This window comes from Pseudopipra pipra, chromosome 4 (genome assembly GCF_036250125.1).
Source record: "Pseudopipra pipra isolate bDixPip1 chromosome 4, bDixPip1.hap1, whole genome shotgun sequence".
NCBI classification, from domain to species: Eukaryota; Metazoa; Chordata; class Aves; order Passeriformes; family Pipridae; genus Pseudopipra; species Pseudopipra pipra.
The window spans coordinates 66,419,590-66,433,687 of NC_087552.1; the positions used below are offsets into that span (position 1 = coordinate 66,419,590).

Sequence of the window (14,098 nt, forward strand, 5' to 3'; positions counted from 1 at the left end):
CAAATACTCCAGAACCACTGCTGTCTATCTTCAGCACACCATATTTTTCAGAGGATGTTTGAGATATTTTATATTCTAAATTGGTTGTACTTTGTTAATTTTGTAATTTTATTAAATAAAGTTATCTTTATACCAACATGTTTTTCAGTTATCTTAAAAACATGGACTTGTTCAGCTAAGACAGGATACATTCTAGAAATATCACAAAAGTAACTTTACTTTCCTGGATATTCCAGCAAAATAGTATAGAGAACATGTAGCCAAGTGCTCAGTAGTAGAGAAGTTGAATTAGTCTGCCTTCACAAAAAGTTTCTGCAAGGGGAATTGAGGCAACTTTCATGATTCCCAGGATAACGGAACAAAACTTTAATCCCAATCAACTTTCCTTGGCTAATAATGGGAGTTGAGCTCTGGAAGAAGCTTGGTAATTTAAGACATTGGATTTATTCTGAAGGGGAATATAAAATAGATGCAGACTAAATATTTGAGGGAACTACTATTAAGTATAATGGTTATGACTATGATGTATTTTATCTCAACATCCAGCTATACCTATTTTAATGCCTGTCAGGATAGGAATCATTTCAGGGAATATCGCATTATCTTCTTCAGACAGAAAGTATTGCTGCTTGAATTACATCAAAAGATACTTACTAGTCTTGCAACAAGTTCATTAAGATTTAAACCATATTTTGCAACCACAGGCCTTAAGACCTCTGTTACTGGTTTAGTGGGTTTAGCCTTCAAACCAACTGACCGATTGATCGGAACAAGATCCAGCCTGAAACATATCAATTGTAACATTAAGTATGAAATATTCCAATAAATAAAATTTACAAAAATATATAAAACCCAACCTACAGTAAAGTTATACTAGCTAGTAACTAGCTGAAAATTCAGTAGCATAAATTTATCCTAAAGGATAGGTATAAAAGGAAGGTATAAAAAACTCTTAATTCAAATAAAAATTCTACTATTTCACTCGCCAGAGCTGAGTGAAGGCATAAGCCAACCTATTTGCATGATGATCTTCACAGCAATTAAATCATCTTTACAGAAATTACTCTGACCATTCTGGTCCAGGAGTGCTTCCAAAGTGATTCTATACCTGAACTACAGACCTGGATGCAAGAAAAATATTTCTCCCCAATTCCACAAGAGACTCACAACTTCTAATTCAATTACATGAGATGGGTTTGGACACGTATTTTTATTTTTAAGGGGAGGAACAAACACAGTGGAATTCCAAATGATGCTACTTTTGGGTTTGTGTCACCATATCAGGAAAAATTGCTGTAAGAGAAACCAATATACCAAAGCTGTAAAAGAAATTCACTTGGAACTTAAAGGCCAAAGACAGCTCTCTTCAGAGTCTATTACATCATTTTCTATCATTTCATTAAAATAGCAAAAAATAATGAAATAGAAAAAAAAAATAAACCCCCAAACAACTAATTTGTTAACATCTATTCCCCTGCACAGAACTGTGCCTAGTTTCATTTTTCATTTTTTACATGCTCTTTATCTGTGCTCTGATTCCTCCATAATAGGTTTGTTTGACTACAATGGCACTATAGTATGAAAAAAAGGGCAGGCTTATTACTAACAAAACTATCAGAAGAAATGTGCACTACCAGAAGAAACGACACTTACTAGTAATTTTCTCAGTCACGATTAAATGTAAACCCCATCTTTTCTCTCACACAAATTACTTAAATACAAGATGTTTAGTCATGGTGACTTTCCCTTCCAAACAAAACACGAATAACTAAAACTTTGTCTCTCACATTTTCTTTGAAACCAACAGCTACTGAATTAAAATGATCAATTTTAATCATTAACTGGTAATTGACACAAGCAGCAAACATACAGGAAACCCAGTATAGACAGATAGTATTTGTCTTGTGTCTGAAAATGTTCCAAATATTTGACTGTATTTGCTTACACAGTGTCTGCCCAGAGAAAGGAATAATGTAGAACTTTTATACATTATAATTAACACACAAATACCATATGGTACTGCCTACTTAAAGTTGCTTTTTAATTTGGAAACTCAACAAACTCACACCTAATAAAAGACTGCTCAATCTCAATTTCAAAATTGAATATTCTATGCAACGTTTATTAACCTGAAGTACCCTTAAATAGAAACTAGCACTGCTTCCTAAAGAAAAGCAATATAAAGCCAAAACGAGGAAAGCCTAACAAAATAAAATTTATTCACTTCAAAAGTGCAATTCACTAATGTAACACAAACATTTTACTCCATTAATTTTTCCTGAAATAATTATTTCAGGAGTTTTCATAGCACTAGTTTGGATTCATTTGGGAAAAAAATATAAACTGATTATTTTGATTAAAAGTATGCTATCAAATAATATTACATACAGCTAAATATATAATGTGCCAAATTATATTACATCCATACTAATAATTTAGCACTGACTTGCTTAAGATTCAGGGCTATAAATCTATAATCAGATTAATTTATATTTATACATTTAGTCTTACTATAATTTTCCAAGTGGGTACATAATTACAGATGTAACTGAATGGGAACATTCAGTTCAATGGGAACAATAAATATATCCATTTCACCTTAAGACTAAGAGACTGGCAGCTCAATTTCCATCCCTTTCTTGTGCTACTTCAATCTACTAAACATGTCCCTTCCTGATGGAGAAGGTCCTTCTGGGCCTGCAGATCTGTCCTATATGCTTGTTCACAACTGCTTCAGCTTGAGCATCATAACACTATTTAAACATCCCTAAACTGGAACATTGGCATGAAAATCCCATTTGTATCCAGGACAGCAATCCAGAAAGCTCCCTCCTGCAGCACCTAATACTCATCAGGTGCTGCTCTGCTCAGTTTGAAACGTTCCTGTAGGTCCATGTTTCTGCCATGGATCCTTACCCTGGTTGTCCCCATGAGACTCTTTGCTTGATACTGAGATTTATTTATTTTATGTGCCTGTACAAATGAATGGGAACCTTAGATCCCCTCATGCTGGACTCTGGACTACAATCTAAGATGCTGCATTACATGGCTGACTGGATTTTTTTACAAAAGATTCGTTTCTACAACAACGACCGTTTCACTGCACAGGTAACTAGAAACACACGTTAGCACAGTCACAAAAGGTAAAATGAAAACTGGGGTGGAAAATGCCAGAGGAAGGCAGTATTTTTGACTCTTACCGAAATAAAGTGCGTTTTTCTAAACGTAGGTCCCGAGACTCCAGGATACTACTGTCTTGGTGCAATACCAGTGGCTATAGAGCACATGTCAGGAATAAAAGAAGAGAAAGAAAATTAATTTTTAAACTATGTAAAAAAGAACAGCTGCGTTTTTAATTTTTTTTAAAATACTCAGAAAATTATTAATATAGGTTGCATGCATTTTAGTGAATATTCATTTACCATATGGAACATGATTAAAGTGTGCTTTATTTTGGCTAGTTGTGAAACTTCCCCTGGAGTCAGCAGGTATTCAGGAACTTGGTATTTTAAATCAAGCCTAGGTTATTCAACTTAAATAAATTACACAGAATGATGCAATAGAAAATATGGCCAGCTAACAGTCTTTAAAAGATTTAAAAGAAAAAGCCCATAGCTACGCACATTCATTGATTTTTCCTTTGTAGTCATCTAGACCAATCAAAAGCACACATTTTAAGGGAATAAGTGCTTCACATCCACAGCTTCTCTTCAAATTGGAGACATTTCTGCTGAACTAAGTCATCACACAGACACAGCCCCATCTATATAGACTGTTGTTTTGGAAATTTTCCTCAATATGAAAACCTGTACCTTATTTCTAGCATATTTCATCTTTGAACAACTGAATGTCACTATGGTTTTTGCTTTAATGCAGTACCATCTACTAAAACACATTTGCTTGCTTTGTGGATACTTTCAATTAAATACAAGCTAACATTTTTCCTGGATAAACTACACGGACTAGATACCTAAATTAACTTATTATTATAAGGAAATCTTTGTCACAAGCTCTTTTTTTGTGTGTGTAATGTAGACACCATAGAAAATCATGGAACTGCAACAGTTAAAGTTTCACTAAAATTCTCCTTCAATTAACCAGCACTGACAATATAAAGCTACAGGCAGATCCAGGAGATACATAACAGTATAGAGAGAACAGAATTCCTCATTAGCAAAATTATTATGAGAATGTTCAAAAAAAACCCAAAAAACCCAGGAATATGCAATACCTTATCACCTCCAACTAAAAAAAGGTCCACTGCAGCTATGTTAATGCCATGCTTCTCACAGAGCCCAGATAGCACCTCTTTGATGGAGAATCCAGATTTAACAGCCATTTTGCTGGATGAACCATCCGGAAGGTTTACACAGCAGTATTTGGGGGATTTCTCTTTATCTGGTACAAAAGCAGGCAATCTTGAGGTTTCAGACTTTAAAGGAAAAAGAAAGAAAGGTCAGTGCCCAATGGGAAGATTAGGACTGTGTGCGTATAAACTTTTAGAGCCTGCACGAATCAAATCAAGCCAAAAAGCATACTTTCTATCATGTCTTAGAAATCTTTTCAAATACCACAAATATCAGATAAATTTAAATCCCAGGGGGAAACTTAAGGTAAAGATAACAACACTGCACAAATCTAAATTTATTTCAAGAACAGATAAAGTTTTAGACAGAGAGTGGGTAAAAGAGTTAAAAGATTCACTGCTAAGACAAGAAATTTTTCTGCAACAGAAATAGATGTGACTTCACCATGCTTATTTCCCTGATCAGTATTTGCAGCATAGGCAGAACTACATAGTTACTACAGTCTAGTACCACAGAAATCAGCCTAATGCAACTTGCATACAGGCCAAGAAGAGGGAAAGCTTTAACATGGGGTTGTTCAGAACAGAATCTCAAAGCTCTGGTAGGTGGAAAAAGCTGTTTATAAAAAGCCCCTTAAAACAGAAACTAGTTTGGAAGTTTACTGGTACCTGAATTTAAGACAGACAAGATGCAAAGCATATCTTTCTGATACAAGGACAAAATAAGAAGCAGTATATGAATACAACCCCTATTACATTTCTAATATTCTAAAATTGCTTAATATTACATCTTGTGCTCTAACTGTATGACTTAAAAACCCTTTCCCAAAGTATTACGTCAAACAAATTACATCACACTACTTAGAAAATTATTAATTCACTGTTTTATCTGCTTCCCCACTTCTTCATTAGTAAGAGCCAGCCATTACCAAGTCAAGACTAGCAGTTGATGACATGGAGCCTTGTGATTCCCGTCTGTATGACAATCCATTGGACTGAAAAGAATCTGTTTGTGGAAAAAAACCAGCAATCAGTAAAGGGGCTTATTATTTATTATAATACAGAAAACTATTTCAAATATTAGCTCCTCCTCTAGTAAGAAAAATTATTTTTTTCATTAAAGGAAAAAAAACCACCAAATCTTTTTATTGTGCACTGATGCATGGAAACCAAAACAACTTTTGGTCAAGTATTTCTTGGTTATGTAACCCTTGAATAAACCTACTTGCTTTTATATTTGAAAAAACAACTGAACCCCTTTTTAAAAAAACCATAATTTAATTAACTAGCTTAAAAAGATTTAAATATTTAATCTCAAAAATTATTCTACCTCTTCAGCTATTTTGAAGGGAAATAAATATTTTTAGAAGTCCAAATATGGTGTTAGAAAACTAAAATATAGGGCAATTACTAGTCACTTTCAGAAGGTTAAGTCTATAGTCTTAGCAAATGTCTCTGATGTCTTTTCATATATGAGTATAATGAGAACACTGAAAATGTGCATATGATTAAAGATATCTTGTGGGTCTGGGCAGTTACCGGAAGCAAAAAGCACAGTAACAATATGGACCAAATGTGGTACTTCCAGGGAATTTGTCCATTTTCTTTAACTCAATGGAATGACTTAATGTAAAACTTTCATTTCCTCCTTTAGAGGCCATGTACAGGTGCTTTCATAAGGGAATTCTTCCTTAAACTCTCAAACACAATTAAGCAACAAAACAGCAGGGTTTTCATAACTGACTTTTACAGGCAGTAACTGCGTTCAGAAGTTACCACACAGGTATCTCTGTGGTACTGATAGAAGAGTAGGACTATGCAGATGGAGGAATTTTGAAACAGCTGTAATTACAGCATTATTTGCACGCACTGCTCCTGAACTCTGTAAAGATTTGAAATTATCTTACTATGAAAATAGTAGCTTTCTGCTTGAAAAAGCAATTAACAGCAAAGAAATGCACAATGACTGATAAGCTGAAAAAAAAGTCTCGTGGAAGTCAATAAAAACAAACTTAAGTATTTTAATACTTTCATCTATTTACTTGTATATCTGCTTCCACAAAACTTGCAGTGCTATTAGCCACGGTACGGCCTTCTGACTCAACAGTTTCTTTTCCCTCTGTCACTTCCAAGGATGCACCTAGATACAAACTAATCATGATGAGATTAGTCACATCTGTTGCTGAAACAACCTTGAAACAAAGCAGAATGTGAATACTCACCGTTTGGATAATCACCATTTTCTCTTCTCTTCTGTGATTTTCCCAAACTTTTACTTCTTGACCACGAGAAGAACGTTCCCCGTTTTTTCTTTTCAGTGTCCTCCTCTCCCGACTCTTCATTTAAAGATCTTCCTGACTTTGATTTACCGCTTAGCTATCACCAAAACACAATTAAATCATTGGTTGGATCACAGTTGTAAGTATATTGCCTAAAATAAACCTTCCCACACTTCTTCCTAAAACAAGAGTGTGATGGTCAGGTTAGCTGTCTTCTTTACCCCACGCACAAGTGTATCTGCCAGCATCCCTCTCAGCAGCAATGAAAAAAAAAAACCCAAAAACCCCACCAGTGGAAACAAAAAGAAACACAGGGATGCAAATGTGCTACTTGGTAGGGAGTACAAAACAGTAGCTGGAAACAAGGCACCGAGAGCTCCTGCAGATATGAAGAATTCTTCCCAACTCACCAGTAATGCCTAAGGTTAATGTGGAAAGGCCATCTGCCTTTTTAAAACACTGAATTTAATTTTGGTATTTTTCCTAGGCTAGCCTTGAACATGAACTGCATTTGAATACAATGACAAAATACTGTTTAACATTTACAAGTATAATCGAGTATTAGTGTTAAAGAACACAAATGTCAGGAATGTTTGATATTAAACTAAACTTGCTTTTAACAAGCTAGTATTCTTGTTAGATTATTAGAATATTCCTTAAAATGCTACTTTTAAAAGGTTTCTAGTCATAAAAATACATAATGGCAGACGGGCTAATCTGTAGTGATTGACATGAAAAATGAAAAGTTATAATTTATCCATAAAGTTATGTAACGCTAACGTGGTATTATCTACATGAACAAAAAATAAACCCTAAATAATGTTAGGAGATCAGTGAGTAAAATTACTGGTCTAATTTTTAAGCAACTGAATTTGTTTAACGCAGAAGTATCTTAGTTCAGTAGGGGCTAAGAAATCAAAAAAACTACCCTCTGCAAAAATGAGTTAGATTAGATTAAGACTTCTTCGAAACTTCTGATAAAATGTCTGCTCTCAGCAGGTTAAAGGTTAAATTATCACATCTTAAGTCCAATGTTCAATTAAAATAACCTTCTGAACCGGGGCATTAAAATAACCCTTACCTTTATTTGTACACATACATTTAAATAATAACAAAGATTTTAAATTATATTCAGGAAGTCAATATCTAGAAAACTGTTTCAAAGGTAAGGATAAAAAAAAAAAGTATTTTTCTGAGTACATAAATATTTTGTAATTGTATTTGCCAGCATCTCTAACCAAACATTTCAATTGTATTTTATATGTATTTTGTATATATCTTTGATTTTCTAAAGAACTTCAAAAATATTATTTAAAAACATGGTTTTCAGATAACAACAATGCAAAGGTAACCTTTTTTGGTGTCGAGATATTGGACTTCTCTGAACTGACGCTGTGTTTAGAAGTGGGGCTGCTGGGAACACGCTGAGGATCAGGAAGAGGACGTCCTTCTACTTCTGCTAAGATGCATTCTTGGTAAAGAGGGGATTTGAGAAAGCGAGTATAGCTATCAAACTTCATCAAGTTAAATATCTGAAATTAAAACACAATGGATAATGGTTACATAAGCTTAACACATCAAGAAAATTAAGCTATTTTGCAACAGCCAACTCCCACAAAAATTTAGCACATTAACCTGTAAACAGCAGTAAGTATGACTTTGTTTAAAAACCTGCTCACAAAGGGGAATCTCTTTTTCAATGAAAAATAAAATCCTTCTAATTTCAAACACATGTAGTCTTCAGGCCAAGTCTCCACAAATTACTTAGTATAGACAACACACGCAGTTTTGAAACAATTCTTGAGTTCTGTTGAGTTCAGTGAATAATACTGAGGTGTATTGCCAAAACAGTGTAAAATACGGAGAAGCAATTACAAGAAATTGAAATCCATCAGAGTCAAGGACTCACAGAAGCACTACTGATATAAGATTATTGGGGGAAAGTCGTAAGTATAGTCTGCAAACGCCAAAACACAGGCAAAAACCAAAGTAACTGAAAAATACAAAATATTTCAGCTGTCCTTGAGTTTTTTAAGAAAATGAAACTTATAAAGGTTACATTCCTCAACAAGTCACAGTATTTTAAGCTGAATGCATTTTGAGCTCCCAAAAGATAAGACATCATCCTATGGCACAGCTAACACTAGTACCCTAAATTTAACACAGCTTTAGAATGAAAAACAAAGCTTTGCAGTTTCCCCCATCACAGAATTTAGCCCCAAATGAAGATAAAATTGTTACTCCATGCTAGGTGAGAAGAATAAAGGAAAAGACTGCAGAAAATCAAGAGACACAAAAAAGTTACTTCAGAGATGCAGTCTGCAGATTAAATATACTTAATACAGCAAAAACAATTACAGTCTTTTAACTTTGCTGTACAGAGTGATGAGAGTATAACTAGTTTACCTTGAGCTGATTATCATCTGCCCTACCATGCTTCTAGCCCACACTACATCCATGATTTCCTATATTTAGCATTATTATCATATTGATTTACATATCTTAATGACTTCTGCTTATTTGGAAAAGGCTAGCAGGTACTCGTTCTTACAAATGACAAAGAGAAATATATCTTATAAAAGCATAATTTGAAATTTACACATAAACAAGAGTATAAAAACTTACATCCATTTACACAACTCTACATGAAGTACATGGTTTTTTTATTCTTATTTTAGTATCTTCAAGTGACTTACACTGTCTTGCATCTGGAAACACTCAACATGATTGTACTTATGCAATTGATAACAAAATAAATCCTAACTAGGTATTTTGGCTGCATCCACACTGTCATTACAACACCTTTAACAACAAGATCAAGGGCAAATTTGTCAGGACATGGACAGAAAGCAACTTCCAGGAGCATTCCCAACAGGCAGAGCTTGCGAGAGAATGGCCTGAGCAGTGCTTTCCAAGGCACTTTCCCACACACTTCTCCAACTTCACTGCAGTCTTGCAGCAACATTTCCTATTCCCCAGCATCACATAACGCTCATCCAGTGACCACCATAGAGCAGCACTCTTGCACTCTTTGGTCAGTGCTGAAATCTAAAAAATCTTGTGAAAGACCACAAATGCAGAGCTTTCTCACCACCATGAGCTGAACTTTGAAAGTCTTTGGGTGGGTTGCAGTAACTACACAACCTACAGCTCTGTGTTCTCAGGGTCATGCCACCCACCAAGACCACAAACTGACCTACTGCAGAAACACCACTTGGTGAAACCAAGATATTAAGAGCCATCAAGGCAGTTGATCACCCAGCACTGACCTCAGCCAGGCAACCCACCATTAGTACCTCAGCCAGCACAACTAGCTCCAAGGCCACTTGCTTGGGCAGAAGGAACTCTCATTGTGCTTCACCTAATTTTCCAGTGGGAGGAACGGGTCTGACTGAGGCATTGACGACACGAGATAAGCAGGTCTGGTCCAGACAGGCCATGTGGCTGGGACTGAACCCATGGTAGGACTTCACATGAGCATTTTCTCCCACCTTATGAGCCCTCCAACCTAAGGATACAGCATGTTCAAAGGAAGAAAACCTGCATCAGCCCTGCCACCCGACTCATAAGAACACCATGTACTCCACCAAAACAATGGGAGAGGATGAGGAGGAATTCAGGCATGGTCTCCACAACACCAGGATGAGGAATGCATGAAATAATATCTGGGAAGATGATGACTGGTAATTCCCACAGAAGTCCCAGGCCCTGGTAGGTGTATAGGGGGTAACCGTAACACCACAAGCTTCCAGACCAGCAGTCAGACTCGCCTCTCTATCTCCACTTTGCACATGAAGGATGATAATACAACCAGCTACTCAGCTTGCCCCCAAAAACATGCAGTCTGAGGTTGTGTGCTGACTAAGATTGTGATCTGCTTCATTAAGGCTACAGCCTTGATTTAATAACATGATCTCAAAATTACTTCTACTAATAAACTGCTAGGGCGCAAGAGAGTAACCAAGCTGATTACTTAGGAACAAAAAATAAGAAACTTAAGATTCTACAGGAAATGCGAAGTGTATTCTGTTGTTATATAACTGTTCTGAACACCAATAATTATTTAAAACACATCCACTTCAGAGGTCTTCAGACATCAACAGTTTTAAAAAGATGTTTGCTTGACAGTACCCTTAAAGCACAAGTGAAGAACTCCTTTAATACAACTGACATTTTACAAACTACTTTAACCAAAATTAGACACTATTTGTGTACTCAACGCTCCACTAAAAAAAAAGAATAAGCAACCATATGCAAACACCATATGCAATGGTGTTGCAGCACATGGAACTATTTACTTGCACGAAACCTTCCTTTCAATAATAGTACTTGTCAGATTATTTTTTAGTTAATGACAATTTTCTACATATAACAGAAAAACAGTCAAGCAGCCTTCCATTATATAGCCTTTTTCTATTCTGCTAGCAGAATCTATGTGATCTTGATCTCAGTGTCTTTTTATACATAGTAAAGTATGTGAAACTATTTTTATAGATTGTAAAGGAAAAGATAATTGACAAATATAGAGCACTGATGTTTACTGTGGTTACCTGAAGCTGCTGTTCCTTGAACATATCCGGATGTGGAGAATTGAGAATATCATCTGCCAGCTGTGCCTGGCTATCAATATTAACTGGGGTTGTAGCTTTGCTACACAAGAACTTACTGAAGATCTCCCGAGCTCTGTAAGAAAGCTACAGAAAAGAAATGCTAAATGTATTTTGACTTTAAAACCATATTTTTAGCTAGGCATTTCTTACACTGATATATTCCACTCAAAAATATATAGCCATTCCTGTTTCCTTTATGTATATATATTTTTCATATGTCAGCTTTTGTTAGTTTTAGGCACATAAATAGGGTTTTCCCTTTAAAATTACAAACAATTACAATACTTCTTAAGCAGTAAAAGTTGTCATCAAAATAAAAATTAAAATAATCAAGCTGTGAAAATAATAAAAGTGAAGCACAGCAAATGGTTTTTTACAAAGGAAAATAGTTTTTTAGATTTTAGACCTTTTACATAACAGTTACTATTTAAATAAATCCTCTAAGATTCAATTTCTAGAAGTTAGAAAAAGGTAAGTACATAATTTTTAACTTGTTTACTTTGAAACACCCACATCATGGAAATAATTAAAAACACATCAAACTGAGCTCAGATTTGGCTGTGGTGTAGACAGAAGGGTTGCCAGCTTGTACAAAATTCAAAATTCACTTAAACTGCCTGACCAATGCCACACTACCTTAAAAGGAAGAGATGGAGATTCTCATAATTTGTGGACAAACATGACTATGTTTAGAGCAGCAGACAATCTAAGTTAGTTATAAACACATTATCTTGGTTGGTGGAGGCAGTCTAGCTAAAAGAGTGTAAGAGGGCTTTCCTTGACATGTTAAATTAACTTGCTCTGCACTCCCATGCTCTGGGCTACCAAAGCTGGCCATTTTCAACATCCAGGATACTTTACCTCATTTTTACAGAGCCACCTCCGCACTTTGCTGCAGTTTAAATATACCCAACATCTTAAATGTAGGTCAGCCAACCCCATTTTAGTGATGTCACATACAAAGACCAAGCGCAGCTCCAATAATTTCAATAATCTTGAAGGAGTAACAATTTTTGAAGAGACAACACAATGTACTGAAATACAACATTGACTTACCTCTTTTTTATCATGTGCAGGTACATGGTTAAAATATTCACAGGCCTGCCAGAATAAAATATTTTCTTCACTAAATTCTTTCCGGAGAAATTCCTAGGGGAAAAAATAAACAAATAAATAAATGTCTCAAAGAAAAGTTACTTGCCAATTCAAACAACTTATTTATAATGCTTGGTACGTTTGCACAATGGTAACTTTTCAATCAGTCTCACAATCCAGTTCTCTTCTAACGTAAAAATCAAGGCAAGTCCAATGCATACCTAGTGCTTCTCCTCTCTCTCATTTCTTTTTAAGCATGTATAACTGAGAAGAATCCATCAAATTAATCAAACCATTTGCTAGTATAAAGACGAAGTTTGAAATGTCATGTTAAGTAGCGTATAAACTAGTGAATAAACTTTTAGTACAAATTTAAATAACTTATAAACTACATTAAAAAATTACACTGGAAACTGTCTTTAATTCCAGTTCTACTGATATAACAGAGGAGATGTTTATCGAGAAGTGCCCATAATTCTGTATTCATTACAGTGTCTTTCTGCATCACATGGCAACTACACAACAATCTTTTACCACTGCTTGCTAATGTGGTTACATGGGTTCTCCCTGGAAAATACTTATTTAGAGAAAAAAAAATAAATAAATCTCCCATACAACACACAATAATCACAACTTTTATGTTATACCATCCTAAAGTCCAAATGAAGACTGGTACTGATTCAGCTGGAAACCTGTACGACCACAAACTGTCCCATATTCAAATCTGTATTTTCTCTCAGCATCTTAAAATGAAAGCATTTTAATCATCTTGAAGGAAAAAAATTTATAGCAAAATTAACTCCATCCTCTAGAAAGTTATCTAGGCACTTACATAATTGGAACCACACTTGTTTATACTTCAGAGCATTAAGGTATCCATGGTTAATTGGAAATCTTATTCTAAGTCAGCCACGAGCCATAACCTTCAATCAACTTACACTGGTATCACTGAACCTTCCTTATCATACAAGGCAGCCTCAGAAAGCAATGTAAGAAGAATCTCCACAGAAAAAAAACATAAAACTTAAGTTTATTTGTGCTTTTCAGATTTACACAGACTTTAGGGAGTCCAACTGTAAGAAAGCAATTGAGATAAACTACAATACAGGGAATCTAAATCGCCTAGCAAACTCTCTTTAAATTAAAAGATCTTCAGATACATAACCTGTGACACCAAACATATAAAAGACAATTATATACATATAAAAGAGAATAGTATAAACATATAAAAGAGAACAGTCAGGAGACATTTCTGCATTTTACATGTAATTACATACTAAAAGAGAATCAAATTACTGAGCAGGAACTGGAACACAACTGCCTACTTCCCCATTCAGCACATTCACTAGGAATCTACAGTCCATCTCCCACTTGGTTGCTTTGTGGCCACATGATTTGGGCACAGCTGCCTGTACAACACTTCGGCTTCACCAGGAAGACCAAGTGGTTCCCCAGTTGGAACATGAGGCAGCCCAGCAGTTGCCACACATGGTTGGGAAGCTGGAGGTGCTGGTTTGAACCCCTTGAGGAGGGAACCTGCAAACAGGTCTTTCACTTCCTGGCTGACTGCTCTGATCAGCAGGCTATTATGCAAAGTCTGAGTATTTGCAAAACATGCAAAATCTCTCCGTCTTAGAGAGCAATTCCTGCTCTGTGACAAAGCTGTCCTCAGGAAAGGCAGATGCATGCTGGATCCTAAACACACCAAGATGCTTACTGGGTAACCTTGAATTAAATGCTGATGCTTCAGTGTTCTTGAATACTGGCAGAATCTGTAATTCCACAGTGTTATGACAACGAGGTTGCAA

At 35.5% G+C, this 14,098-nt stretch overlaps 1 protein-coding gene across 7 annotated transcripts in view; it reads right to left on the reverse strand.

Annotated features, from left to right (window-relative positions):
* Positions 1–14,098, reverse strand: part of RGS12 (regulator of G protein signaling 12) — an 89,711-nt gene that overhangs the window by 22,687 nt on the left and 52,926 nt on the right. For all 7 annotated transcript variants that reach the window (XM_064653349.1, XM_064653348.1, XM_064653354.1 and 4 more), the window contains 8 exons: positions 12,252–12,344; positions 11,136–11,279; positions 7,938–8,117; positions 6,529–6,682; positions 5,236–5,312; positions 4,232–4,432; positions 3,201–3,274; positions 655–781 (listed from right to left, as the gene is read on the reverse strand). In XM_064653349.1, coding sequence (XP_064509419.1) covers positions 655–781; positions 3,201–3,274; positions 4,232–4,432; positions 5,236–5,312; positions 6,529–6,682; positions 7,938–8,117; positions 11,136–11,279; positions 12,252–12,344 — 1,050 coding nt within the window. The remainder of the gene's footprint in view (positions 1–654; positions 782–3,200; positions 3,275–4,231; positions 4,433–5,235; positions 5,313–6,528; positions 6,683–7,937; positions 8,118–11,135; positions 11,280–12,251; positions 12,345–14,098) is intronic.